This window comes from Varanus komodoensis, unplaced genomic scaffold, assembly GCF_004798865.1.
Source record: "Varanus komodoensis strain SLA01 unplaced genomic scaffold, ASM479886v1 scaffold2, whole genome shotgun sequence".
In the NCBI taxonomy this organism is placed as follows: Eukaryota; Metazoa; Chordata; class Lepidosauria; order Squamata; family Varanidae; genus Varanus; species Varanus komodoensis.
In genome coordinates this window covers 511,247-536,498 of record NW_025335568.1, presented here as the reverse complement: position 1 = coordinate 536,498, position 25,252 = coordinate 511,247, and the positions used below count along the sequence as shown (strand labels likewise).

At 54.1% G+C, this 25,252-nt stretch overlaps 1 protein-coding gene across 4 annotated transcripts in view; it reads right to left on the bottom strand.

Moving 5' to 3' along the window:
- Nucleotides 1–25,252, bottom strand: part of DCTN1 (dynactin subunit 1) — a 69,344-nt gene that overhangs the window by 43,783 nt on the left and 309 nt on the right. For all 4 annotated transcript variants that reach the window (XM_044429512.1, XM_044429513.1, XM_044429514.1 and 1 more), the window contains exons 2-3: nucleotides 5,467–5,715; nucleotides 4,052–4,130 (exon numbers count right to left, since the gene is read on the bottom strand). In XM_044429512.1, the coding sequence (XP_044285447.1) occupies nucleotides 4,052–4,130; nucleotides 5,467–5,694 (307 nt within the window). In that variant the 5' untranslated portion in view covers nucleotides 5,695–5,715. The remainder of the gene's footprint in view (nucleotides 1–4,051; nucleotides 4,131–5,466; nucleotides 5,716–25,252) is intronic.

Here is a 25,252-nt window from a genome sequence, read left to right as displayed (position 1 = left end):
TAGGGTTAGGGTTACAAAAAGAGGTGTCCTGGCATGATTCTGATGGTGGGAATTGGCTAAGAATGGGCAGAAATGATGAGCAGTGCAGAAAATGCTACTCAAGGAAGTCTTTGTCAAAATCGCCCTCTTTTCAAAGGAACTTTCACCCTATAAGAGGTCGAGCTCTTTCAGGTGGTGCAGGGGCTGGAAAATCTGGGCCCCAAGAGAGATCTTGTGCCACCCTCGAAGGCCAGCTGTGACGACTTCGCCAAGCCTTTCAGGGAGAAAATCACTCATATTTGTCACGAGTTGGACTCTGCTATTGAATCAGATTCTACTGGGGAGGTGCCAATGAGGCCGTCGAGTCCACAATTAATGGATGAATTTCAGTTGTTGCGGCCTGATGATGTGGACAAGGTGCTTGGACAAGTACGTCCTACCACCTGCTTATTAGACCCTTGCCCATCTTGGCTTCTCAAGGATGCCAAGGACGGGATTGTGCCCTGGATCCTGGAGGTGGTCAACGCCTCTTTAAGAGACGGCTGGATACCTCCCCCTTTCAAGGAGGCGGTAGTCCGGCCAGTCCTAAAGAAGACATCCCTGGATCCAGAGGTGGTCGCCAACAATAGACCGGTGGCCAACATCCCGTTCTTGGGCAAGGTGCTAGAGTGGGTGGTGGCAGGACAACTCCAGGCACTCTTGGATGAAACTGATTATCTGGACCCATTTCAGTCTGGCTTCAGACCCGGGTATGGCACTGAATCTGCCTTGGTCGCCCTGTACGATGACCTGTGCAGGGAGAGAGACAGGGGGAGTGTGTCCCTGTTGGTTCTCCTGGACCTCTCAGCGGTTTTCGATACCATCGACCATGGTATTCTTCTAGATAGGCTAGCGGGACTGGGGTTGGAGGCACTGCTTTGCAGTCATTCCGCTCCTATCTCAATGGTCGATTTCAGAAGGTGGTGCTGGGGGACTATGGCTCTGCACCATGGCAGTTATGCCATGGAGTTCCGCAGGGGTCCATTTTGTCCCCTTTGCTATTTAACATCTACATAAAACCACTGGGAGAGGTCATCAGGAGGTGTGGGCTGCAGAATCATCAGTACGCTGATGATACCCAGCTCTACCTCTCGTTTTCCACCAATCCAGGTGAGGCAGTGGCTGTGCTGAACCGGTGCCTGGTCGAGGTAATGGGCTGGATGAGGGCCAATAAACTGAAGCTCAATCCAGACAAGACGGAGATCCTGTTGGTGGGTAGTTCGAGCTTCAGGATGGGGGACTTGGGCCTTGTGCTAAATGGGGTTGCACACCCTCTGAGGGACAGGGTTCGCAGCTTGGGAGTGCTCCTCAACCCTGAGCTGTCATTAGACGCTCAGGAGACGGCGGTGGTGAGGAGCGCCTTCCTTCAGCTTCGGCTGATCCATCAGCTGCGTCCCTATGTGGAGAACGATTGCCTGGCGACAGTGACCCCCGTGTTGTTAACTTCCCGACTAGACTTCTGTAATGCGCTCTATGTGGGGCTAGCCTTGAAGACGGTCTGGATACTTCAATTGGTGCAAAATAGAGCTGCCAGGTTGCTGAGGGGGACTGGGTGTTGTTCTCATATAACCCCAGTTCTCCGTCAGCTTCACTGGCCAATTCAAGGTGTTGGTTATGACCTATAAAGCCCTTAACGGCCTGGGACCTGGTTATCTAAAGGAACGTCTGTGTCCATAAATGCCCTGCCGCCCCCTACGATCGGCAGCTGATGCCCTTCTCTGGGAACCCTCCATGAATGATATTAGGAGGGTGAGTACCCAGAGCAGGGCCTTCCCTGCGGTGGCGCCCCACCTATGGAATGCACTCCCCAGAGAGGTCCGCCTGGCGCTGTCATTATTTGCTTTTCGGCGCCAGGCGAAGACCTTGTCATTTAAAAGTTATTTTAACTGTTTATTTATTATTATTGTATTTATAGATTTTAATATATATAGCCGAGATGGTACCAGTTTTTAAATTATTAATTGTATCTTTTTATGAATGCTGTGAGCTGCCCCGAGGCTTTGTTGCGATGGGGGCGGCATAGAAATGTTTTAAATAAATAAATAAATATTAGGGTTAGGGGTGTGCACCAGGGTAGGGTCAGGGTTACAAAAATGAGGTGTCCTGGCATGATTCTGACAGTTGGAATGGGTTAAGAATGGGCAGAAATTAGGAGCAGTGCAGAAAAAGCTACTCAGGGACGGCTATTTTGAAATCGCCCTCTTTGCAATGGAACATTCACCCTCTATTAGGGTTAGGGGTGTGCACCAGGGTAGGGTTAGGGTTACAAAAGTGAGGTGTCCTGGCATGATTCTAAACAAAAACCTCAGTTTTCAGGTTTTAATGTAGTGTTGGCACTTTGTGGTAAATAAGTGGGTTTTGGGTTGCAATTTGGGCACTCATCTCTACAAGGTTCGCCATCCCTGATCTAACTGGAACATGGAGCTTCACTATCTGGGACTCATCATGAGCCAGCCCCCCAAAGGAGCTTCTTTCCTTCCAGCAGCAGCTGACAAGTCTGCTCAGCTGCCCAGCATTTTTTCAGGTTGTGACCAACCCAAGACGCCCCTTGGCTTTCACTGAGGGGAAAGGGGTGGGCAGGGGAGGAAGGCTGGATGCGGCAAGCCACCCGAGAGCCCAGCCCTTCCCGCAGCCCATCCCGTTCCTCACGGCTCAGCGCAGTGGCCGCAGCCTGAAAGCCAAACGTGGCGCGCTTTGCTCGAGCCCCGCGGTGCGCACACGTGTCCCAGGGAGATGAGCGGCTTCTCCATGCAGCCTCTTTGGCTGGCACTTGGCACCTGCCCCCGTTGCCACCAAGCCAGTGATGGAGCAGCCGGGCTGCGTGCTCCCCTTTCCGAGCCACCCAACCTTCCTGGGACAGCTACTGTTACCTGAGTGCCACGGAAGCCAAGACCTACTAAGGGGCAGAGGCATAGTGAGCGGAGTCAGCTGGAGCCGGGGTCAGACTAGATGGCCCGGGAAGCCCCGTCTGACCTGCTCTGTTTCTATATTCAGGTCAAGACTGTCACCCCCCCCCATCTTGCCGAGCCTGTAGCAACTGAACAGACCACACACACCCCGCGTCACACATCGCAGTGGCAAACAGTTTCCATGGCAACCCTTTGGCAAAAGCTTTGCTGCGCAGGCTGCAGAGCGAAAGGCAACGGGAAGCCCCGTGGCTTTGACACTCCTCACCTGCCAGCCCCGCCCCAAGCCAGCCCTAGCACCCCATTCCTATCAGCTCACACCCTTCCTGTGCTCTGGCCTTGATCCTTAACTCGGGGTACGTCTCACTGCCTTCTGTGCCCAGTCGCTCCCTCACTGCTGCGTCCAGACCTATGGAGCGTCCTCTCCCAGGAGCACTTTTGGCCCCTGAAGCCGTCGGCCATTCAGCTCCACCTGTCAGCGCGCACAAGCAGCACGGAGCGGTGCTGCAGATGAGCACAAATGGGCTAGCCAAGGGCAGCCGCTGCACCTCCCCGTTCCTCCCCCCCGCCATTCCTTGGGGCTCTTTGGCACTGCCCCTCTTCCACACTCACGCTGCTCTGAGCCTCTCAGGCCTCTGCTGCGAGGCTCACGCAAGCGGTGTGCCCAGGGCCTGGCAAAGCACGGCCCCCCACGGTGGGTCACCTGGTGAGTCGGGGCTGAGCATGCAGCACTGCGCTCTTCCTCGGCACGCTGGTGCCTGACAGCGCAGAGGCGTGGGCAGATCGTCGGAGTCTCTCTCCCACTAAGTCATTAGCGGTGTTGAAAGATAGGCTGGGCGTGCACGTGGTGGGCATGTCGTGAGCGGAGCCGGCTGGAGCCAGTGGTCAGACTAGATGGCCCGGGAGGCCCCTTCTGACTCGCTCTGTTTCTCTGTTTCTAAGGCATGGTCCCTGAGCCTTCCCTCACAAGGCAAAGCAAAACTTGGCTCGTTCCTGCCCTGTGGTCGCAGCATGCAAGCTGGGAATTTGGGGGGGGGGGCAGATGCAGCCTTGGGCCCTCCTGCTCCATGCTTAACTGGACAGATCTTAAGAAGCGCCCATAAGAAGGCGGCGTCTCCAAGCCCTACCTCTCTTGGGGACCTTTGACGTGGAAGACTCTGGTGTTTCTGGGGATGTGGTGTCTGCGCCATCATCAAAAACCTGGATCTGAAGGAAATCAAATGCAGTGACATTATAAATAAGGAAAAACATGATGGTCCTCTTGAGACTTACCTTTAGTTTTTACTCCTGTTTAGGCAGGGCCCAGCCAAAACATTTTCTTCCTGCCCCAACAGGACAGAAAACGCATCCCTACCACGGAAGCACTATGAAGCTACAGCACGCCTGAAAGGAAGGCTCTCCAGCCTGCGAAAACTGCACCTGGCCAGGGCTCAACAGGATAAACCTCACCAGTGCTGTTCCTTGTGCAATATTTATTTTTGATTTATTTTTATTTATTATTAAATTTATATTCTGCTGTGTTAGCCCAAGGGCACTCTTGCGGATATGCAAGTCCTTCGTGGAAATTCTGCGCTTGACACACAGCACAGCGAAGGCACTTGTCCCAGCTGCGCATCCACAAGGTACCCGCACACCGTTTCCAAGAAGCCTCGCCAGCGGAGCCACTGGCCACGCAGGCACAGAGTCACAGGGCTTATGGTGCAAAATATCTGGCTGCGGGAGGCTTCATTGGACTGGCTGCAAGTGAACAGCAGTCCAACTTTCTCTTTGTTTGTGTATTTAGCTTATATGCTGTGCCACTAGTCCCACAGGACTCTCTACGTGGATTACAGCAAGCGATTTGTAACAGTAGAAACAGACTAAAAATGCATATAACACTCAAATAACAACAATGAAATGAAAAATATGCAGAACACAACAATATACAGAGACAATATACAGCTGAGATTTAGGTGTGAATAGGTTAAAATGAAATGTTAAAATGAAGAACAATGTAAAACTAAACACCTGTTAAAATTATACAGTATAAAATCAGTTACTAAAATGTCTGGAGAATAAGGCTGTTTTGGCCTGGCGCCAAAAGACTGTGGCGAAGGCGCCAGGCACACTGTGCTCAGATGGCCATTCCACAGGTGGGGTGGAACCATTGCGATGAGGACACTGGACGAAACATCGCCCAGCTGGACCTCCAGCCTTTATTCCGCTGCAAAACAGTGAATACTTGATTATGCAGTGGCATCCCACAAATGTTTTCCAGACACTACGATGTACCCCTGAGGGGAACCCTGCGTCCTGAGAGGCGGTGGAGACGGGAATCAAGGCCGTGCAGATCTCCTCGGTGCACCACAAGGGTGTGAACATGCAAGAAGTACCACAAGACTGTGTGCGATGCAGGGAAAAATACGTTTTCTCCCACTTTCCCGGCCACGGCCGGCTTAGAAGAACTTCTCTCCTGACCAGGATGCTGCAAGCGAGCGGCACACGGCACAACACTGGAAAGGACCCGGCCGCACCTTTCAGTGGCCGCCAAGGGGAAGCTCACCTGTGACTGTCTCACAAAGATGCCGCGGTTCTCATCGCAGGAGAAGTACTTCCTTCCCTGCACGGTGCCGTCGTTCTTGCCCTTCGCTTCATCCAGGATGACGCCGACCCACTTCCCGGTGGCGAACAGGGTGGCCCCCACATAGGCCACTGTCCCACGGTGCCCCTTCCCAATGACCTCCACTCTGGACCCCACTTTCAGGGGCTTGCTGCTCGCTTCGACACTCATCCTGGTGCTGCTGCTTGAGGTCTAGAGAGGCAGCCAAGAAGGGAAAAGTCAAAGTTAGCTGCTGGTCCTCGACCCCCGCAGGACACATCTCCGGGAACACTGAGGGCAGAAGCCTTGTCTGAAACCACGGGGGGGGGGGGCACCTCCACACCTTGTCTGCGCAAGGAGGGCTGGTCCCACTGAGGGCTTCGCACATGCAGGGCAAACTGGGGGTGCTGCTCTGACCGGGTCCTACGTTTGGCTGAACATGCCCAGGAAGTAGCAGGTCCCCCCGACCACGTGGGGCCCTGCACTCTCCCGGCTCTCTATTTTGCTCCTTTGGCTTTCTAGCACCTATGTAGGAAGCCAGTGGGGAAGGTCACCTGGAGCCGTGGAGTGAGGCCTCCTCCTCACTGAGACAGGCAATGCAGAGCCAAACCCTTTTCACCAAGACCTCCTGCTGGTCACTCTCAAACCAGGCTGGATCAATTCATTTGCAAAACCTTGACCTGCAAAGCTTCTCACTGGGGAGAGCTCTGTGAATACCCTGGACTGACAGCAAGACAAGCAAGTGGGTCCCACCTCAAATCAAGCCAGAGTTTTCCCTGGAAACAAAAATGACAAAACTGAGGCTGTCATACTTCAAACACGTCGCGAGGAGGCAAAGCTCCCTGGAGAGCACAATCACGTTAGGGAAAGTTAAAGGCCGGAGACGGGAGGGAAGACCAAATATGAGATGGCTGAATCCATAAAGGAAGCGCAGCCTTGGCCTTGGAAGAGCTGAATGGCGCAGCCAGGCACAGGACAACCGGGAGGGCTTTCAGTCATGGGGGGACCAGCAGAGCCCCAGCCAGGTGGCAGGTGACCCGGCAGGGCCTCGGCCCCCTCCGCAGCCCAGCGGGGCCCTGGGGGTGCAGAGGCAGAACTGGACGGCTGATCAAGGGGAGCAAGTCTCTCCCCTCGCTTTACCTCTCCCGAGGCTCAGAGCTTGGAAGCAGCCCTTCATGAGAGCTCAACAGGGGCTTGGTGCTCTGTGCCCTCAAGTCGCCTCTTGAGAGAGCCCCCTCCGGCACCACCTCCTCCGTTCTGAAATGCCTCCCTCCTTTCCCAGGCAGGCCGGTTCTCCCACTCCGCCGGAGCATCCTCACTTGGCCACGTGAACGGCCACGTCCTCTGCCCACCTTTGCCCCCCTGCTTCCCCCCTGGAGCCAGCCCAGTCTGTCTGAACCGGCCGGCCGTACCGTGCGGGAGCTGGCCCCCCACTGCAGCAAGGACTGCCTCTGCAGCTTCATGCAAGGCCCCACGTCCCTTAGGGACCCCCAGGCTGTGCTTCCACCTCCTCAGCTGCTCACTCCACCAGCTGAGACCCAAATGGCACTGCTGCTTGCCAGTATCGAGCCAGCAAGATCTCTGAAGCCAAGGGAAAAAGTTGAAGCAGACTGACGTACTTCCAAATTTCATAAAAGGCACATCAAAATCCAAATCTGCCTGATGCTGTAGACAGGCAGCATCAAAGCCCTCTTTGCAAGGCACTAAAATGCTCCTCATACAGTGAGGCACAGACACCCAGATGGACCGAGTCGTAATAAGCCATTTTGGCTGCCCCTGCCGACCACCCTTTATTGGCAGGACAGAGGAACCTCCAAAGGCAGCCTCCCCGCCCCTCCACCACCCCGAACAAGCTCCCAGGTATGCATTGCTCGCAGGCTGAAACGGAACAGAACCGGCCACCCTGGCAAGTTCATCACGAGTGACGAGTGACGCGGCCGGTCACGGCCGGGTGTCGGTCACCCTGAGGAACAGGAAACGGACCTTTAGATGACCCAGTACAGGATGCAATTCATAGGCTCACCACAAGAACGGGCCTCTTGTCGCACACACAAGGTTTTTTAAAGGTGCTGGACAGGAGCGCATATCACTAATTGAACTCTTGGAAAGACAGCAAGTGGGCCCCTATTTTTGGAAAAGCAGCAGCCGAGAGAATGATCCCATGGTCCCTGGAGAGCAGCTGAGGGGTCAGAGGACAGTTCAGATTCCCAGGTCTGAAACTGGAGATGAAGCTCGGCCCTTGGAAGTAGAGTGTCGACCCCAGCAGGGGAGCAGAGAAGGAGTGGCACCGGGCTGAGGTGCTCAGTGGCCTCAGAAAGGGAGGAAGGGGGGCTGCGAGGGGAGATGCCTGGAGAGGCCAGGATGGAAGCCCCTCTGGCCTCCATCTACGTGCGCCTCTCCCAGACAGGCCAGACGCAACGGGCAAGAGGACACAGAGGCAAGGGTTGCCCCCGCTGCTGCCCCCACTCTGCACAGGATGCCCCAAGGCCTCTGGGACCGGGGGCTGACAGGCACCGCCACAGGGCGGTGCGTCAGGAGGCGCGCATGGCCCTCCTCTGGAGGAACCCCGCTGCTCCAGCTTCCCTTGCAAGGCTTCACTGCCACGCGTCCCTATCGCTGCACCCCTCCGAGTCCCCCCAGGGCGTGGTACAGGGCCCTCCCTAACACCTCTCGGTGTGTCCCTGCCATGGCCCCTTCTCCTGTGCCTGCCCAGAGGTGGGGCTCCATGGCACCTCGCCTGCAGACGCTCCCCCCATTGCTCCAGCAACCGAATCTCCCGCCAGTGTTGCCCCCGAGCCATCAGCATCTCCTCCTCGGGGGGGCACCTCTACAGCTGACCCACTCGTGGGGCACTCCCGGCCCGATCCAGGCCCACCTCCGCCTCTGCCCCCCGCCGGCGGCCACCTGGGGCTCTCCTCAGCCTCGCTGCCAGAAGCCCCCCTCGTGCCAGGCACTGGCTGGCCACGGCCGACTGCTGGCATCCTGGAGTGCCTCCATCTCCGCGGGGGAGGCAAACCGGCCGCCCGCGTTCTGGCACCCCCCCGCCCCGTGTGCACGCACGGCACTGCCCCCACGCCGGCAAGAGGCGGCCAGAGCGAGGCTCGCCCAAAGCGCGCAAGCAGCAGCGCCGGTGTGCTCAGAGCCACCACTTGGGGTCCACGCAGGAAAGGACCCCTCCCCGAAATCAACAGCTCACTTCCCTGCAGGCGCTCCGCCCCCTCTGGCTCTGGGGGAAGGCGCATTGCAAGTGGGGAGGGCCCGCCGGCTGCCTGCGGAGCGCGCACTTCTGGCCACTGCTTAGCTAGGAGCATGATGCAGGCGTGGGGGGGGGGGAGGACGCGCAGGCACCATGCACGCTCCGCCAGGCGGGCTGGCTCGGCAGCTGGGGCGCCGCCACGAGCAACGCCCCCACCCCTCGGGAGGATGGCTGTGCGCATCCCTGGGAGGGCGAGTGAGGGTGTCCCGACTCCAACTGGCCCCAGCAGAGGCGCATCCGCACGCCTGGCAGCCCGCTCCCACCGGTCCTGCACTTGCCGGGGCACCAGCCCCACCGGCAGCCCTCCCTGGAGAGCTGAACTAGCTGATGGGCTGCCGCTCTCAGGACCGAGCTGGGACAGCCGGTGGGGAGGGTGGCGGGAGCTCCCATCCCACAGCGGCCACCCAGGACTTGCACAGGTGGGCAGCCGTGTGGGAGACCCCAGAGATAAGGCCGCAGTGTGCACAGTCCCTCCCTGCAGCGGTTCACCTACTGCCTAAAGGCTACCTGGGCTGGCTTATATAAAAATAAAATAAGAATATAACGTTAATTAACCCCAATTATCTACTAAAGCCATCAACCTTAAAATACTGGTCGAATAGAAAGGTTTTGGCCTGACGCCAAAAATAAAGCATCGCATCAGTGCCAAGCACAGCACTCTGCAAAGCGCGCTGTGAAGCCACCACCGAAAAGGCTCTTCCCCAGGGAGCCACTCTTCCACCTTGCTTCAGAGAGGCTCCCAACGGACCTCCGTGGGAGACCTTAGAAGCTGGGCAGGTGTCTCTGGAAGGAGACCTTCCTTCAAGCTGCCACTGAGCACAGGAGTGATGCAGCGCAGCAGCACCAGCACCACTGGCTTCGGGTTTGTTTCAAGGCTCAGTGACAGCCGAGGACTGGAATGCCGAAACGATGGCCTCTGCCCACGAGCCGCTTGGCTTGTTACGGCCTTCTGGAGGGGCTCTCCTTCTCTCTTTCCGAAGAGCTCAGCCCTCTCGGGTGAGGAGAGGGGAGAAGGCCTCTCCATGGCCACGCCAACGCTACAGAACTTCCCCTCCACGGGACCATTCTTGCCCCCCCGATGGACTTCCACCACTCTCTTTTGGCAGGTGTTCCATGTTCAAATCAGTTCAAATTTCATTTCCCTAGCACTTTAGCCTACACCCTTTTATCTTATACATCTGCAACTAGTTGCACTTTACTGTTAATCTAGGGTAAACCACCTTGAACATTTTAAAATATTGCAATTAATACAATAAATAATTAATTCTCGCCAAAATGTAGAGTAGGACACGAAGAGAATGAAAGAACCTATTCTGCAGAAGCAGCAACGTCTGCAATAAAGAGCACTGATACTGCAAACTCTGACAGCTGCCAACAGACGGAGAATTCACAAGTGGAATAGGGCAGATTCTGCATCGTGGCACCAAAGCAGACATCTTGGGCAACGACAGAGTTCACGTGACTGAAGCTGGAGGCAGGCGAGGAGGAGTTTTACGTCAGCAGTGCCCACCAGAACGCCAGTAAAGCCTATGAGCGCAACCTGGGAGGCAACGGGGCCATGCCTGCAAGTGACAAAAATCCCAACAGTTGGAAGGCTGAACTGCCAAGGCAGCCCCACAAAGTGCAACATGGCGGAAAACCATCTCCCTTCACATGCATCTCCCACTGCGTTAGGTGTCCATCCCATCATGTCCGTCCAGACGTATTCTGGGGAACATCTTTTTCCGCTCAATGCAGAAGAAGCTGTCTGTACGATGCAGCCAGGAAGCCAAAAGCCTCTGAGGACCAGAGCAAGGGGACTTCTCCATGCGCACAGTGGCTCTCCAGGACCTGCCAAATGCACAGGGCTACTGCAGGAGTCCCCTCCTGCTCACCCTTTCCAGCAACTCATGCCGAGAGGCATCCTGCCTCTGGTACTGGGGATAACGCACAGCTGCTGATAGCCTCTTCCTGCTCTCTGAATTTTAGAGCCATTCAGGCTGAGCCACTTCTCCATTTTATGGAAGTGAATTTCATTGTTAATTATGTACCACATGCCACTTCTGTCCTGAATCTTCCACAATTCGCCTTGAAGAATAACCCCACTGGTTATCATGAGGGAAGGAAAAATACCTCCCTATCCGCTTTCTCCACAACAGGCATAATTCTCCACCCGTCTATCACATCTTCCCTTCCCTGCCGTTTTTCTAAACAAAAATGGCACAAACAATGCAGCGTTCCTGAATTTGGGAGGTGTTCCGTTCCCATTATCATGTTACTTCTCCTTCTCTGCCCCTTCTGCAACACTGTAATTTCTCATTTTGGGGCGAAGTGACCAGAATGGTACATAACATTTCAAGCATGGCTGTGCTGTCGTTTTGTAGAAGGGCAGTATGATATTGGCAGTTACCTTCTAAATTCTTTTTCTAATTATGCCAAGCATGGAAATGGCCTTTTTTCACAGCAACTGCACACTGAGCCAACATTTCACTGAGGTATCCACCGTAACACAGACCCTTGCAGAAGTCCACCACTGACATCCTTCCTTTGTGAGAATATACCATTTATTCCAACTCTTTGCCTTTCGTTCTTTAAATAATTACTGCTCCACGAGGTGACCTCTCCTCTTATTTCAGGATCGCTAAGTTTGCTCGGGATACTTTGATGAGGAACATCACTAAAAGACTTGAGAAGATCCAAGTCAACAATGTCTACCAGATTGTCCCATGCATATTTGTTGACACTCTCAGAGAACATTAAAAGATTATCAAGGCATGATTTACCTTTGCCAAAGCCATACTGATTTCTTGTCAGCAGGACCTGACCTCCTAGATGCTCGATTTTCCCTTTAATAGATATGAGAGGACAAAGTAGGGAAAACAACACTTCTACAGCTGTTCTATGTAAAGAGAACAATCAGCAAAATTCTGATGGACAACTTGCGACAAGCCAGATTCAGGCTGGACATCAGGAAGTTTCCTCACTGTCAGAGCAAGATGCCAGTGCAACCAGCTGCCTGGGGAGGTGGGGGGCTCTCCCCAACTGGGGACATTCAAGAAGAAACTGGGCAGCCCTCTGAGTGCCCCACTGGTTGTGGGCGAACAGCTCCCACACGGCACACAGTTCCTGAAGGCTGTCTTGAACACCAGCGGGGAGAAAAGGAGAGATGGTGGTCAAAAAATCTGAGCGAGAACGAGGGGCAGTTGTTTTGTTTTTGAACCACAGTAGGGGGGAAAGAGCTGGGTTTCTGAAAGAGAATAAAACAGGAGAAAGACTCGCAGAAGATAAGAATAAAATCTAGAAGATAATACATATAGTAGAAATGCTAAGAAGGACCCAAGGCACCCAAAATGGCAGTCAGGAAAGAACTGGGGAAAATGGTGGGATCCTCTCATCTACAACGGGGGGGGGGGGCGCTCCTGCCAGAGCAACGTTAGCTAGGAAAACCCTCCCAACAACAGGCCCCGTCCAGGAGCAGGGCCCATTTGTGTGATGCACAAAGACCACAAGGAGGAACTTTAATTTGTTAGCTTCCTGCTTATAGGTCAAGAACTGTGAGCTCTCCTGACTTCCCCTGCTGGGAGTGGGTGGGATGCTACAGGCCTGTTTCCTTTTCAACCACCGGCACCTCCTGAAAGAAGCTTTAGAAAGAGCGAGAGGGTGTCGAGCTATGGTAAATGACAGCTCCAAGAGTCTCCGAACACGGCCTGGAAACACTGCATCAGGAATTTGGCAGAAGTCTTCTGCTACAGCTGCAGCCTCTCCCCGCTTGCACAGGGCACCTGTAAAAGCTGCAAGCTGGAGCAGAGTCCCGTTTGTCTGCCCTCCTATTCCCGGTCAAGAAATGAAGAACTGCCGAAATTCTGGAGCCAGGGAAGGCAGCATGGCCTTCCTCCTTTCATCCTCTTGCAAATCCCGCCCCCCGAGCACATGCACCCACGCTGCCAAGCACAGGATGCGGCCTCAAGGCTTGCCGTGGATCACGGAGAGTGGCCTTCGCTCAAAGGCATGGCGAAGTTCGCACCACAGCGGCTGCCGGTGAGCTGCCTGCCGCCTCCGTTCAGATGGGACCCCATCTTCCAGGGCTGCCAGTGCAGACCCCTCCCTGCATTAATACTGCTGAAACAGGCGAGCTTTTGCCTTTCTGCTGAAAGCCCACAGAAAGCACCGCGAGATGCTCCAGGCCGCCCGAGGGAGCTTCAGCAAGCGCGTGCCACTGCCGCCTTGGTTCCCCGTCACGGGCCTTCTCTTTTCTGACGTGCAGAGACAGAGGTGCATTTTCGATGGGACAACCATCCAAAATAGCAATCACTGGACCCACAAGGCAAGAGAAGACGCTATTTAGGGGCCCCTTCAGCCTTCATACTGATTTGCCTGGGGAGGCACTCAAGCCCAGCAGCTTGTCCCACTACCTGCATCTCACGGAGCTACGGGTGCAGGTTAAAAGTACGCTAAGTTCCAACTTCAGTCATGAATAGACTGATGTTGAGGAAGAGGAAGAGCCCTTCCACTAAGTCTCACCACCAACCCGCCACGCGATGCCAGAACGCTGCCACAGCCCCTTCGCACCAAAGAAGCCGATTACCCAAGGATTAATCCAAGGCTCGTCATCCAAAGGCAAGATGGGGTGGCGGCTGCCTCACCACACGCCACCTCAGCAGCACGGATGCTCTGCTGCTCGTCGGCTAGAGAGGAACGAGCCGGGCGGTTGAGCTCAAGGACCAAGGAGCTGGAGCGGTCATTCTGCTCGACTTTTAAAAACAAAGGAGTGAGCCAGTACGAAGGAATGGATGAAGCGCTCATTACAGTGAGGCTGCGGGGCAAAAGCAAAAGGGATTCTGCGGTGGGCAGTGGGCAGATCTGAACAGCTGGGGCAAGTCAGAGGCCCACACACAACACGCCAAAGGGCAAGCAACAGGAAAGCCCCTCTCCATGGCCAGGCCAGGCCAGGCCAGGCCAGGCCACCCAGACGATGTCCACAGCAACTGGGAACTGCTTCATCTCATCAGGCAGAGCTGTGATGGCCAGAGAAGGCGAGAGGGAAATCCCACCATCGCGTGTGGAGGCCAGAACAACGGTTCTCAGAGGAAGACCCCACCACAGCGCCCTTTCCTTGCCCAGCTGTCCAGCGCAGCCCGCATATTCCACAAGCATTAACACAATACGTGCAACATACACAGCACCGCAGCGACTGCCTGGTCGGCCAGCTGCAGACAACCTGGTTCCGTCCAGATGTACTGAACTACAAGTCCCATCAGTCCCAAAAAACATGGTCAGAAGCCGGGGGTTTGGGGAGCTGTAGGCCAAAATATATGGAGGGCCCTGGGTTGCCTACCCCTGGTCTATCCTGACTTGTAGAGGATCTCGATAGTCCCAGCTGGGTCTGCCTGTCTTCCCAGTCCCGCCTGGGGAGCTCTCCGGGGACGGAGCCTGGGAAGGCCCATGGGCAAGCAGGAGCCCCCCCCCCCCATTCCCCAGCCAGCGAGCAGAAAGGCCTGTGCGTCCAAGGAGGGCTGTCCGGACAAGATGGTGAACACACGTGGGAGAGCCACCTTTCCATAAACCCTCCATGGACCTGCTCTCCAGCAACTGGACCACTCCGCTTGGGCAGGCAGGTTCGGGGAAGGATTCCTTCCATCTTCAGACGCTGGAGACTCCGACACCCTGACCGCCAGCCGCTGGTGCACACCCAAGCAGCTTCGCCTTGAATGTGGGGCCTTTCGAGATCAGACCCACAGCCCCGTGACTGAACCGCTCTGCCAAGAGGAAGCAAAGAACGAGCTTCTGCCGTGAAGCTGCAGGACACTTCAGGGAAAGGGCAGCCGCTGGCCACGAACCCTGGCAGAGCGTCTCAGCCATCCAAAGCCTCAAGGGAGCAAGCGTACTGCGCTTCCGGCTGTCAGCTGGGCTGCAGTGACACCCACTCCCACTCCCCCAAATGTCTCCACTGAAACTGGCAAGGGAAGCGCCAGGAGGAAGCAGAGGCAAGGGAGGCATCGCCAGAGCGCCTGGTAATTACACACGCTTCCTTCACGGGGCACCTGCAGAGACCCTCACAGACAGGCAGGGCTCCTTCCAGGGCTCGCGAAGGTGAAGAGGGAATGAGCACGGTCCTTCCGCACGCCCAGTTCTCCCAGGCCACAAAAAGCGCTTGGTCAAGTTGCAGACGTGCTCATGCACTGCCTGGGTAGTCCCACATCTGACTGTCCCCGGAGGAAAGGTGGGCCTAGAAGGCGAGAGCCAAACAGCCCGGAGAGGGCCCTTGTGGTGAGGCCGGCTCGGAGCGCTTCTGCTGGGTTGGCAGCTGGTGCCCAAATGCAACACGGTGGGAGTCTGGCCTCCCAAACACCATCCTTAAACCACCCCCGTTTCACGCTGTGTAACTGGGAGGAGGGGGGACAAAGTGGGGAAGGTGGGGAACGGAGACAAGCAGCTCCTGGAGGAGACCGGGAAGGGACTGAGAGTCCAGCACAGGAAAATTCGCTTTCACCAGCAGCTCAGCTGACACCTTGCGACACCAGCAGCAGCAATTACCAAGAAACAGGTGACTAATTCCAGCCTGAAGGCCTTGGCTAGCAGAGAAATCCGGCCCCATCAGCCAACCCCACCGCATTTTGCTTCCACGACAAGGAGGCACAATCCAAGCACCATCCACGGTTTTCCTCCTCTCCCTCCCCATGAACACGGGCCGTCTTGCAGCACATCACTGCATCGAGAGACGCTGCATGGACCATGGCACTGACCACGGCCCCGGCACGAGTGCCCAGCGGCCGCCTGCGTGTCACTTACCCGGCTGTACGTGTGCCGCTTGGTCTGGGCCATGCTGACGCCTTTGCCCCGTTTTATTATCCCTGAAAAGGCAGCTCTTGGCGCACGGTGAGGGCTGACCAGGAAGAAACCTGTCCCTGTGCTGCAGGAGGGTCGCCCCCTCCCCGAGCCACGCTCCCCGGCCACGGGGCAGAACAGAGGGAGTCCTTTTCCTGAGAGGCGCTTAAGCCTCCAGCACACAAAAATCCTGCCCAGCTGATGGAGACTCACTCTGCGCCAGTGCTGCTCCAGACTCTTGTCACAGACTTGGCGAGTCCACTGGGTCCTAATGCTAGACGGATCAGCTCAGAGAGGAAAGGCACGAGAAGAGGCTTGGCGAGGCAGTGGAGAAAAGGGGAGGCCACAGGCTCTCCCGGCCAGCGAGAGGAGTACCCCAAGCGCCCACATGGGGCAGGAGCCAGCCCTGATTCGCCTGGCAGCTGGGGCTCTGCTTAGCTCTTTTCTGCCTGGAGAATGAACCAGTGTAACACAGAAGCTTGCTCGGGCTGCAGTCCGGAGTCCCCCCAAGGTGAGCACCCACAACACAAACCCAGCACAGGTGTTCTTTTCCAGGCCACCTCTCCTGGACCTGTTTTCTGTCGTGTCCCCATGACGTTCTGCTACCATCAACAGGCTGAAAGGGAGGAGAAAAACTGAAAGCACTCGCACTACACAGAGAACTTGCTACTCGCTTCAGGAACGAGTACAGACTCTTACAGCCAAGACTCTCCGCAAGACCTCTTGCAAGCTGGCAAATTCCACTGCCTGACACGACCACACAGGACAGAAACGGAAGGAGACATAAGGGTTAACCACAAGCTGCTTAGAAATCCATAATTATCCTTTCCACAGCTCATCAGCCCCTTCACCCACCAGACTGCATTTTGTTCCACTTAGAAAACTTGTGCAAGGAGAAAGGACTGAAACATTCCAGCAAAACTAGATTTCGAACATGCTGTGAACCTGGGAGGAAACCGGGCAGGCCATCCCTACATTAAGCGCCACAGAGGCCTTTAAATCAGGCCAGGCAAAGCACCTTGGAGGGCATCTGAACGGTAAACAGAACCCTCCAGGCCTTACCAAGACTCCTCTGAGAAGTGACTCCCCTTAGTGCTTGCTGATGAAACAGCAACATCGCAAACAGTCCAGAGGTTTCTAAAAACTGCTCGTCTCCACTTGGGCTGCTGCTGGTGTCAACCATCCCTGCACAGCCTCTTGCTCCCGCCTTCAGGCTTTCTGCCACGCTGCTCCTGATGCACTGCCCACCCTCCCAGTTTAAGAGGCTGCCATGCCACCGTCCTTTCACAGAGTCCACTTCTACGAATCTCCTCCTGGTTCAGTGGATCTGCCTCTCTGTTGCCAAGCGACTCTTCCATATGCCCTGATTATCATACATTTAGCATCCCATGAAGCGGACCGGTGGGTGATCCAGACGTCTGAGGACAGGTGAGGAGGAGGACAGGCTGCACAGCGAAAACTGTGGCGTTCCCTTCCACAAGAGGTACCGATTTGCTTTGTGCCGAAAGGAAAGCGCGTCTTGTGGTTACGCGTCGATGGATGAATGTTACTACCAACAGCAAAGGCAAAATGCCTGGACCCACCAGCTGCTAGGGAACGAGGGCCGGGGGACGCCAAGGGTGCTGCTGCACGCATATCCAGCAGGCACCCGGAGTTACTTTCAACACCTTGTTCCCAGAATGCGGCAACTTCCATCGACTGCACTTGCTCAGAGGCCAGAAAAACATTCTTTCAAGGCAGAATAATCAACTTGCCTTGGAACCACAAATGCTAAACCAGCACAAAGGCTTTAAGAACACTCCTATTCCTGGAGCTCTCTCTCTGGAGCACATGCATTTCCCCGTTCTCAAGACGTGCAAAAGCTCATGCTCATTTGCTGACCATGCCAACTTGCAGAGTTCAGTGGATGCTAGAATTCTGCGTCACAGCCTGACCCACAGCTTCACTTGTTTTGCAGGGTGTGATCCAGACACCCAAACTGCTGCAACAGATTTGCATTACCCATTTATCCAAGGAAACACCATATGAGATGGCAGAGAGTCAGAATTTTGTTTACTGAGAGTCCTGATGCTGTTGTTAATGAGCAGACTCAAGACTGAACTCTCTGAGCTCTTTGACAAGCCTTTCTTTGGGCTTGTGGAGAGACAAGAAAGGGCTTTGAAGCAACCGACTGTGTGCTGTCAAGTCATCCCTGACTTATTGCAACCCCATAAATGAAAGCTCAGGTCGGGACAACCCTGTTCAGTTCGTCAATTTTTCATTTTTTGCCAGTGGCTAATTAATGCAAATTAATAAATCAATATTCTGAATGCTGGAGACAAGAAAATATCAGAATGTGTAATATAAATTATGCCAGAAGTAAATGGAAGGGTATTATTTTTACTGTACCCACTGAAGGCATTGTAAGACAAAAGAGGCTGAAGGCTGAAATCTCGTACTCACTTATTGGAGAGTGAGCCCAGCTAAAACCTTGGGAGTCGATGGGAACGGGACTGCTGAATCTGCTGCCTGGAGGGTTCCCAAAGGAAGGGCCCAGGCTGGCCTAACAGTGACCCACAGTGACCAAGGAAGCTCCCTGCAGCAGCAGCAGCAAACTGAGCTCGCGGTCGCTTTTTCACAGAGCCCTGGCCACAGGAACAGCCTCAAAGCCTTCACAGAATTTTAAGCTCAGTTATGTTCAGCAAGGAGGAAATACAGATTATTACAAGATTTGTGTTGTTATTAAATACAACAACCAGGATGCTTAAAAATCTGGATGCAACCACACATAATTCACAAAAGCCTGCAAGGCTCCTCACAGGCTGAGCTACGCAACATTGTGCGGATGTCCAGGTGTGGAGAGGAACAGCGTGTGCTCTGTGCACCAGCCCAGGCCCGACAATCTCCCCAGCCTTCATTCCATCGAAAACCAAAGGAAGAGCTCAGAGTCTAAGGGCTCCTTCTGTGTTTTTGAGAAGGGAGTGATGCAGATGCAAAAGAATCGGCACATTGAATATGCCCATGCAGAAAGGACACTAGGACATCCTTGTTTCTTGCTCTGTGGTTCTGTCATCTGGCTGATCAGGAGGTCTCAGGAGCGGCAGTTCATTTCCAAACCCCAGCCTTTTGAAAACATGGCCAAGATGCATGCGCTAACTCTATTTGCATGAGGATGCTTAGTTTCCACTTATTTATTTATTCTGACATTTGTATGCCGCCCCCTACTCCAAATGGAGTCTCTGAGCAGCTCACAGCATTTAAAATTACATCCACATTAAAACAATAAAACTAATAAAAACAATCAATTCCATAAAAGCAATGAATTATCATCAAAACAGCAATACATAAATAGGTTATATGTTCTCGATGGGGGAACAACCATAAAATTATTCTTACAAATGTTAAAATTAGTTGTTTAAATTATTAAAATTTATTGTCAAAATTCCTAGAAAAAGAGAAATGTTTTTGCCTGGAACTGAGAAGAGAGTAGCATCAGCACCAGGAGAATTTCTCCGGGGAGCTGAGTCCACAAGTGCAGGTCAGCCACCGAGAAGGTCCTTTTTCTATTTGCCGTCCCTCTCACCTCTTTGAGGGACGGCTCCTTTAGAAGGAGCTCCGGCCCAAATATCAGTGGTCGGGCAGGTATACACAGGAGAAGGCAGTCCTTTAGTTAGCCAGGTCCTAAGCCGTTTAGAGCTTTATGTCAAAACAAGCACATTAAATTGGGCTCAGGCTACAACCGATTACCAATGAAGATTGTGAGAAATTGGCCTAATGTGAGCCCGCAAGGCTAGTAAATGCGTGGCTCAATTCTGGCCCAGCTGAATTTGCCAGTCTTCAAAGGTTGCCCCACAGAGAGCACATTACGGGAATCCAACCTGGATGTCACCAGGGCATACCTACCTTGAACAAGGCTCTGTCTATCCAGGCAGGGGTAAGCTGGCAAATCTGACACAGCTGAAGGGGGCCGTTCCTGGTCACTGAGTCTACCTGAGCTTCCAGAGATAGTCCCGGGTCCAGGAGCACACCCAAGCTGCGGACAACCCTGTCCGGGACAGGGCAACGCCACAGACGCATCGCCCACCAACAGCACCTCTGCCTAGCCTCACTGGCCCTCATCCAGCCCATCATGGAGGCCAGCCACAGGTTCAGGGCAGAGGCCCCCTCCCTTGAATTAGATGTAACGAAGGACGGAGCGGAGTGTTGGCAGCATACCGCTCGATCCTCAACCCAAACCGCCCAAGGGCCTCTCCTAGCAGTTCCATGTAAATGTCAAGCATCATGGGGGACAGTATGGAGCCCCGTGCAACCCCATGGCACAATCGCCATGGGGCAGAGCAAGTATGCCCCAGGACCACCTTCCAGACATGGTCCACTAGAAAGAAGCGGAGCCTCCAGAAAGCAGAGTCCCCAGCCAACCTGTCCACAAGGACACCAGGGCCAACAGTGTCAAAAGCCACTGAAAAGTCCGGGAGAACCAACAGGGTCGCACTGCCCCCCTCTCCCCCAGCAAAGGCCATCCCACAAGGCAACCAAGGCAGTCTCCTTCCCAAATCCCAGCCGGAAGCCCGACTGAAATGGACCTAGGCAATCCGCTTTAGTCACTCGTTACTTGAGGAGTTCTGTTCTCCAAGTTACACAGGGGCATGCGAGAGCTGCGGGGAGGGGCTGACGGCAGGAACGAACGTTCTTAGCCCAGGAGCACCGAAGTGGGTACTTCCTGCTGTGAAGTGGCTCAGTGGCCACTGCACCTTACGGAAGACCTCTAGGGTTCAGCATTTCAGATTATGTCTTCGTCACTGAACAAGCCGAACATTTTATTGACATCGTCTTGCTCTCTTCCTCAGTTTGGGGATTGTTCCGTCAGCCCAGCCAAGGCTGCTTTAAACGTTCACTGAGGCGCAGGCGGTGGCCCCCCACGCGGGCCGCTTCCCCCGCTCCAGGGGCCCGTGCCTTATTTCCAGGGAACCAGGGCGCAGGTGGCAAAGTGCCTTTCTGCAGCTGACAACAACTACAAGACGGGCTGCAGAGGCGGCTCAGAAAAGGGGCAATGAGCAGACCAGGGCTGGGGGCCTGCACGCCAGTGCACACAGAGGTACACACTTCCACTTAGTACAATTGGAAATGAAGAGTAAACTATTAAACTTGCAGAGAAGAACTTTGTATGAAGTAGAAAAAGTAACTATAAAGCCACCTTTTCTCTTTGACATCCTTAAAACATCTTGCAATATTCACAATCAGGTCGCCATCTGGGGTTCCAGAGCAAATAGGTATTCTTCCCCATTTAATGAATTCTGTACACAATTAGTGCAGAATGGGGGAGGGGCGTCATTCCAGATTCATTCATAGATATGATGACATGTCAAGCAAGATCAAATGAAATTCTGATCTTACCAACTCCTTGATAGTCAACCCAAAGCCCTCTTCTTGGAGATGTGCTACTGTTACCAAGTATTTATTCACTGAAATTTATATCCAGGCTTCCAATAAAATACTCAAGGCAAATGACATATTTTCTGACCTGTACAAAGGACGAGGCTCCCAGAAAACAAGGAGTTTTTTGAACAAGACTGTCAAAGGCCAAGCCAGGAAATACAATGCTGAGCCTCCACCCACCAAATGCCAAAAGAATTTTGGGTACTGCATGAGCAGAGCCAGCTGGAGCCAGGTCAGGTCAGACTAGATGGCCCAGGAGACCCTTCTGACGCGCTCTGTTTCTATGCTTCTCCCTGAGGGTGTGAAGTGCAGTTCAGCTGGGGAAAGCAGTGGCTGGGTGAGGGAAACATCCTTCAAAATGCTGAAGCTCAGCGTCTGACGACTCATCTACTGAACCAAACATGCTGACAATTCATGAAACACCAGGAGCAGCCCCTCCACTTGGTCCTCAAGCATTCAGGAATCCACCAGAACGAGGTGTCCTGCTTTCGGGTCTGGCTGCTCACTCAAGAGCTGGGATCCACCGAGCACTAGGACCCTGCACAAGCCACGCCGCGCACAGCTGCGCACTTCCCAACTGCACCATTTCAGCACCAACTGAAGCAGCCCTCCAAGGAGGCAGGTCTGCAGACCCCGCAAGAGCGCGAGGGGCTATTTTACACAGATGCCTCTTGACACCCATCTGATGCTTTTCTCTTTTAAGGCTGAAACGGAGCAACCCAAACTGCAAATCGATACAACTGAAGCGGTTCACTGGAAGGGTAACCATGGCAACTCACGGTGAGCTGAGGATCCTGCTGTCTGGGGGCTAGATCACATCCATCCAAGTAAGTCACCCACAACTCCATTATTCCTCTGCGAAACTCCTTCCCGTGCCCCCCGCCACGGCCTCTGCTTTCCGCTGCCGTGACCCATCTCACCTTGACTCTGTGCGTCAAGGCAAAGGCCACAGCCGCGCATCAGCCGCACGGTCGCACGTCCATCAGGCAGCTTTAAAGCTGCGCTCCCTCTCCCTTTGTCCTTCATTCTGGTCTTCCCAGCAGCAAGAGCAGTTTTCCTGTTCTTTAAGATAATACTCTTATTTTGGAATTAACCTTGGTTTTGCCCCTCTACCTGGCCAATTACGTGTGGCTATCAAGCATTTACAAAACTAGATCATCTACGAAGGGGCACCTAAGCAGAGCCAAAGGAAATGGTATTTTCCCCGTGCTTAATAACCTGTAGGCCAGGGACACGACCTGCAGGATGCTGGCCCCTGGCAGAGGGTGCGCACCGTGGCAGCCTGACAGGCAGCCCTCCCTCCCCACGCACGGGAACAGGCACGAGCAGCTCGGCTGGGAAGCCAGGGGGCCTTTTCCCTTTCCCCACTCCCAGCGATCCCGATGATTCCGCGTCTCCTTCTGCCGTCAGCACCGCTGCTGCAGCTGCTCTGTGCTGGTAGAGGTGGGGGTGTCAAAGCACGCTTGGGGGCCCCGACGGGAGACTCTGCGGAGGGGACGCCAGCAGCGCGCCCGCTGCAGACCCGTGGCAGCCAGCAGCACGAGGTCCCCCTGCAACTACTGCTTCCTATCGACCCTTATGCGAGAGCATCAGGCTGGCTCGTCTGGGTCAGACCGAAAGGCCCCTCAGGTGCAGCATCCACTCCTGCTCCCCAGGGAAAGCCCCCAGCTGGGAAGGCAGGCAAGAGCCCTCTGCTGCTGCTGCACATGAGCGGACTCCGCCTGTGGACCACGAGGTGCACCTCCCCAGCGGCTGCGTGACTGGAACGTCAGCGGAGCCCCGCTGCAAACGGCGCAGCACCTCTCCAGTCTGCACTCTGTGCCTGGCATGGCAGGGAAGTGGCATTGATGTCTACTTCTCTTTCATACTGACTGATAAATCCTCCACAAATCTGTCACTTTAAAGTTTTCACTTTAAAGCTATTTAAGCCGCCAGCTTTCTTCCTACGCTGGGGCAGCAAATTCTGCCCCTATGACTTGGCCTTCCTTTTGCCTGTCTTCAATCCAGTTTCATTGGTTGACCCCAAATTCTCAATTATTATACAGCTTTTACAACTATTGATTTTTTGCTAATATACCTCTGTGAGATGCTTCCCTGAAACTTTTCTTAATTCAAGTTGCCAGGCCCTGAGGAATATAAAGCCAGCCCACCAGAAATCCTGTCCATTGTGCAGAAATGGAACTCTGTCCTCATGACACCCTCGGAAGCTCAAACCATCCACAACTTTTCCCCAGGAGCCAGTCCTTCCAAAAGGCCCAGCACCTCTCTAGACCGCAGAGATCATGAAATCCTTTAGTGCCCTGAGAAAGTCAGCCACTGTTGCTGCTTCTCTTAAAAACGGCATGCAGAGGGAACGTGGGACACGCAAGCAGCAGCGAGCACAGCAACCAACTTGTGCAAAATGAGAAACTGTATCAGTGTTGGGATATTCCCAAACCACAATGAAATTTATGTTTGTTCTATTTGACTTTGGAATAAATGGCTGCATCTATACAGGACAGCCTCTCTTCTAATTATATACCATTAGGAGGAATATACCATTAAACGTAGAATTTGGGCTCCAAGAAGAGAGTTGGAAGGGCCCCGTGAGTCCATCAAGTCCACCCCTCCCCACTCAGTGCAAGACTCCAGTTAATGCATCCCTGCCTGTCCAACTGCCTCTGGATTGTCTGCAGTGTGAGAAAGCTCACCACCTCTCTAGGTCTTCACTTCCATCGCTGCACTGCTCTGACAATCAGGAAATTTTTCCTGTTATCTAACTGGAATCTGACTTCCTGCAGCTTATGCTCATTATTCCACATCCTGCGCTCTGTGATGACTGAGATACTAGCCCTCCTCGGTATGGCTGTCTTTCAAGCATCTGAAAAGTGCTATCATAGTTCCCCCAATCTTCGCAAGGCTAACTATGCCTGGCTCTTTCAATCTCTCCTCATAGAACTTTGTTTCCAGTCCCGATTATCATTGTTGCCCTCCTCTGAACATTTCCAGTTTTTTGTATCATTCTTGAAGCCCAATTAACGTAACTAAACATAGCATTAGCCTTTTTTGCAGCTACATCACATTGTCGACTCATTCCCACTAGTGATCTAGGACAATTCCAAGATCTTTCTCGCTTGCAGTATTGCTGAGCCAAGCATTCCCCATCTTATTTATTTATTTATTTAGCAAACTTATATGCCCCCCCCCAGTCACTAAAAGCCTCAGGGCGGTTTACAAACATAAATATACCAATACAATTATATAAAATTGTAAAAAATTGGAGACATCCTGGCCAAAGTTATTAAAATCAATAAATAAAATCAGCAATTAAAGAGACGTTTAAATAAAAAGGTCTTGGCCTGGCGCCGAAAAGCAAATAACGACGACGGTGCCAGGCGGACCTCTCTGGGGAGCGCATTCCATAGGTCCACCATCTTGAAATGATGCACTTCGTTTCTTTTTCCTAGGTGTAACACTTGGCATTTCTCCCTACTGAATTTCATTCTGCTGTTTTTTTTTTTTTCCGATTTATATCCTGCCTTTTTCCTACAAAGGGCTCAAGGCAGCTTACATCTCCTCCTCCATCTTATCCCCACAACAACAACCCTGTGAGGTAGGTTGGGCTGAGAGTCTGTGACTGGCCCAAAGTCACCCAGTTGGCTCCATGGCTGAGCGGGGACTCGAACCCAGATCCTCTGAGTGCGCTCCAGCCTGTCAAGATCACTCTGAATCTTGTTACTGTCCTTCAGGGTATTCTTTCCCACCCAGTTTTCTGCAAATCTGATCATTGTTCCCTGCACTCATTTTGTGAATGAAGTCGTTCATAAAAGTGCCGAAGCGCTGGGCCCACGGTGCCCCCCTTGCTGCCTCTCCCCAGTCGGAGAAGGGGCCACTGGGAAGGACTCTTTGAGTCTGAAGCCAGCTGTGGGTTCACCCGCTCCGTGCTCTGCCTACGCCCTCTTCGCCAGCGGGCTGCTCAGATGCCCTGGGGCCCTCGGTCAAAAGCTTTGCTGCAGTCAAGACGGATCCGCCCCGGCATCCCCGCGTCCACCAGGGAGGCTGCCCTGCCCTGCCCTGCCCTCTGCGCGCCCGCTCACCCTTCCGCGGACGCGCCGCCTCTGGCACGGCGGCCGCGTACTCCCCGCTCGCCTGCGACATGCCCGGCATGCCCGCCCCCTGCGCGCGGCGGGGCGCGAGCTCGGGCCAGGCCCGCCTCGTTCCTCCCGGCCCCGGAGCCGCTCGCTGCTCCCACCCGCAGCCCGGCAGCGGCAGCTCATCCCTCGAGCGGGTCCTCCA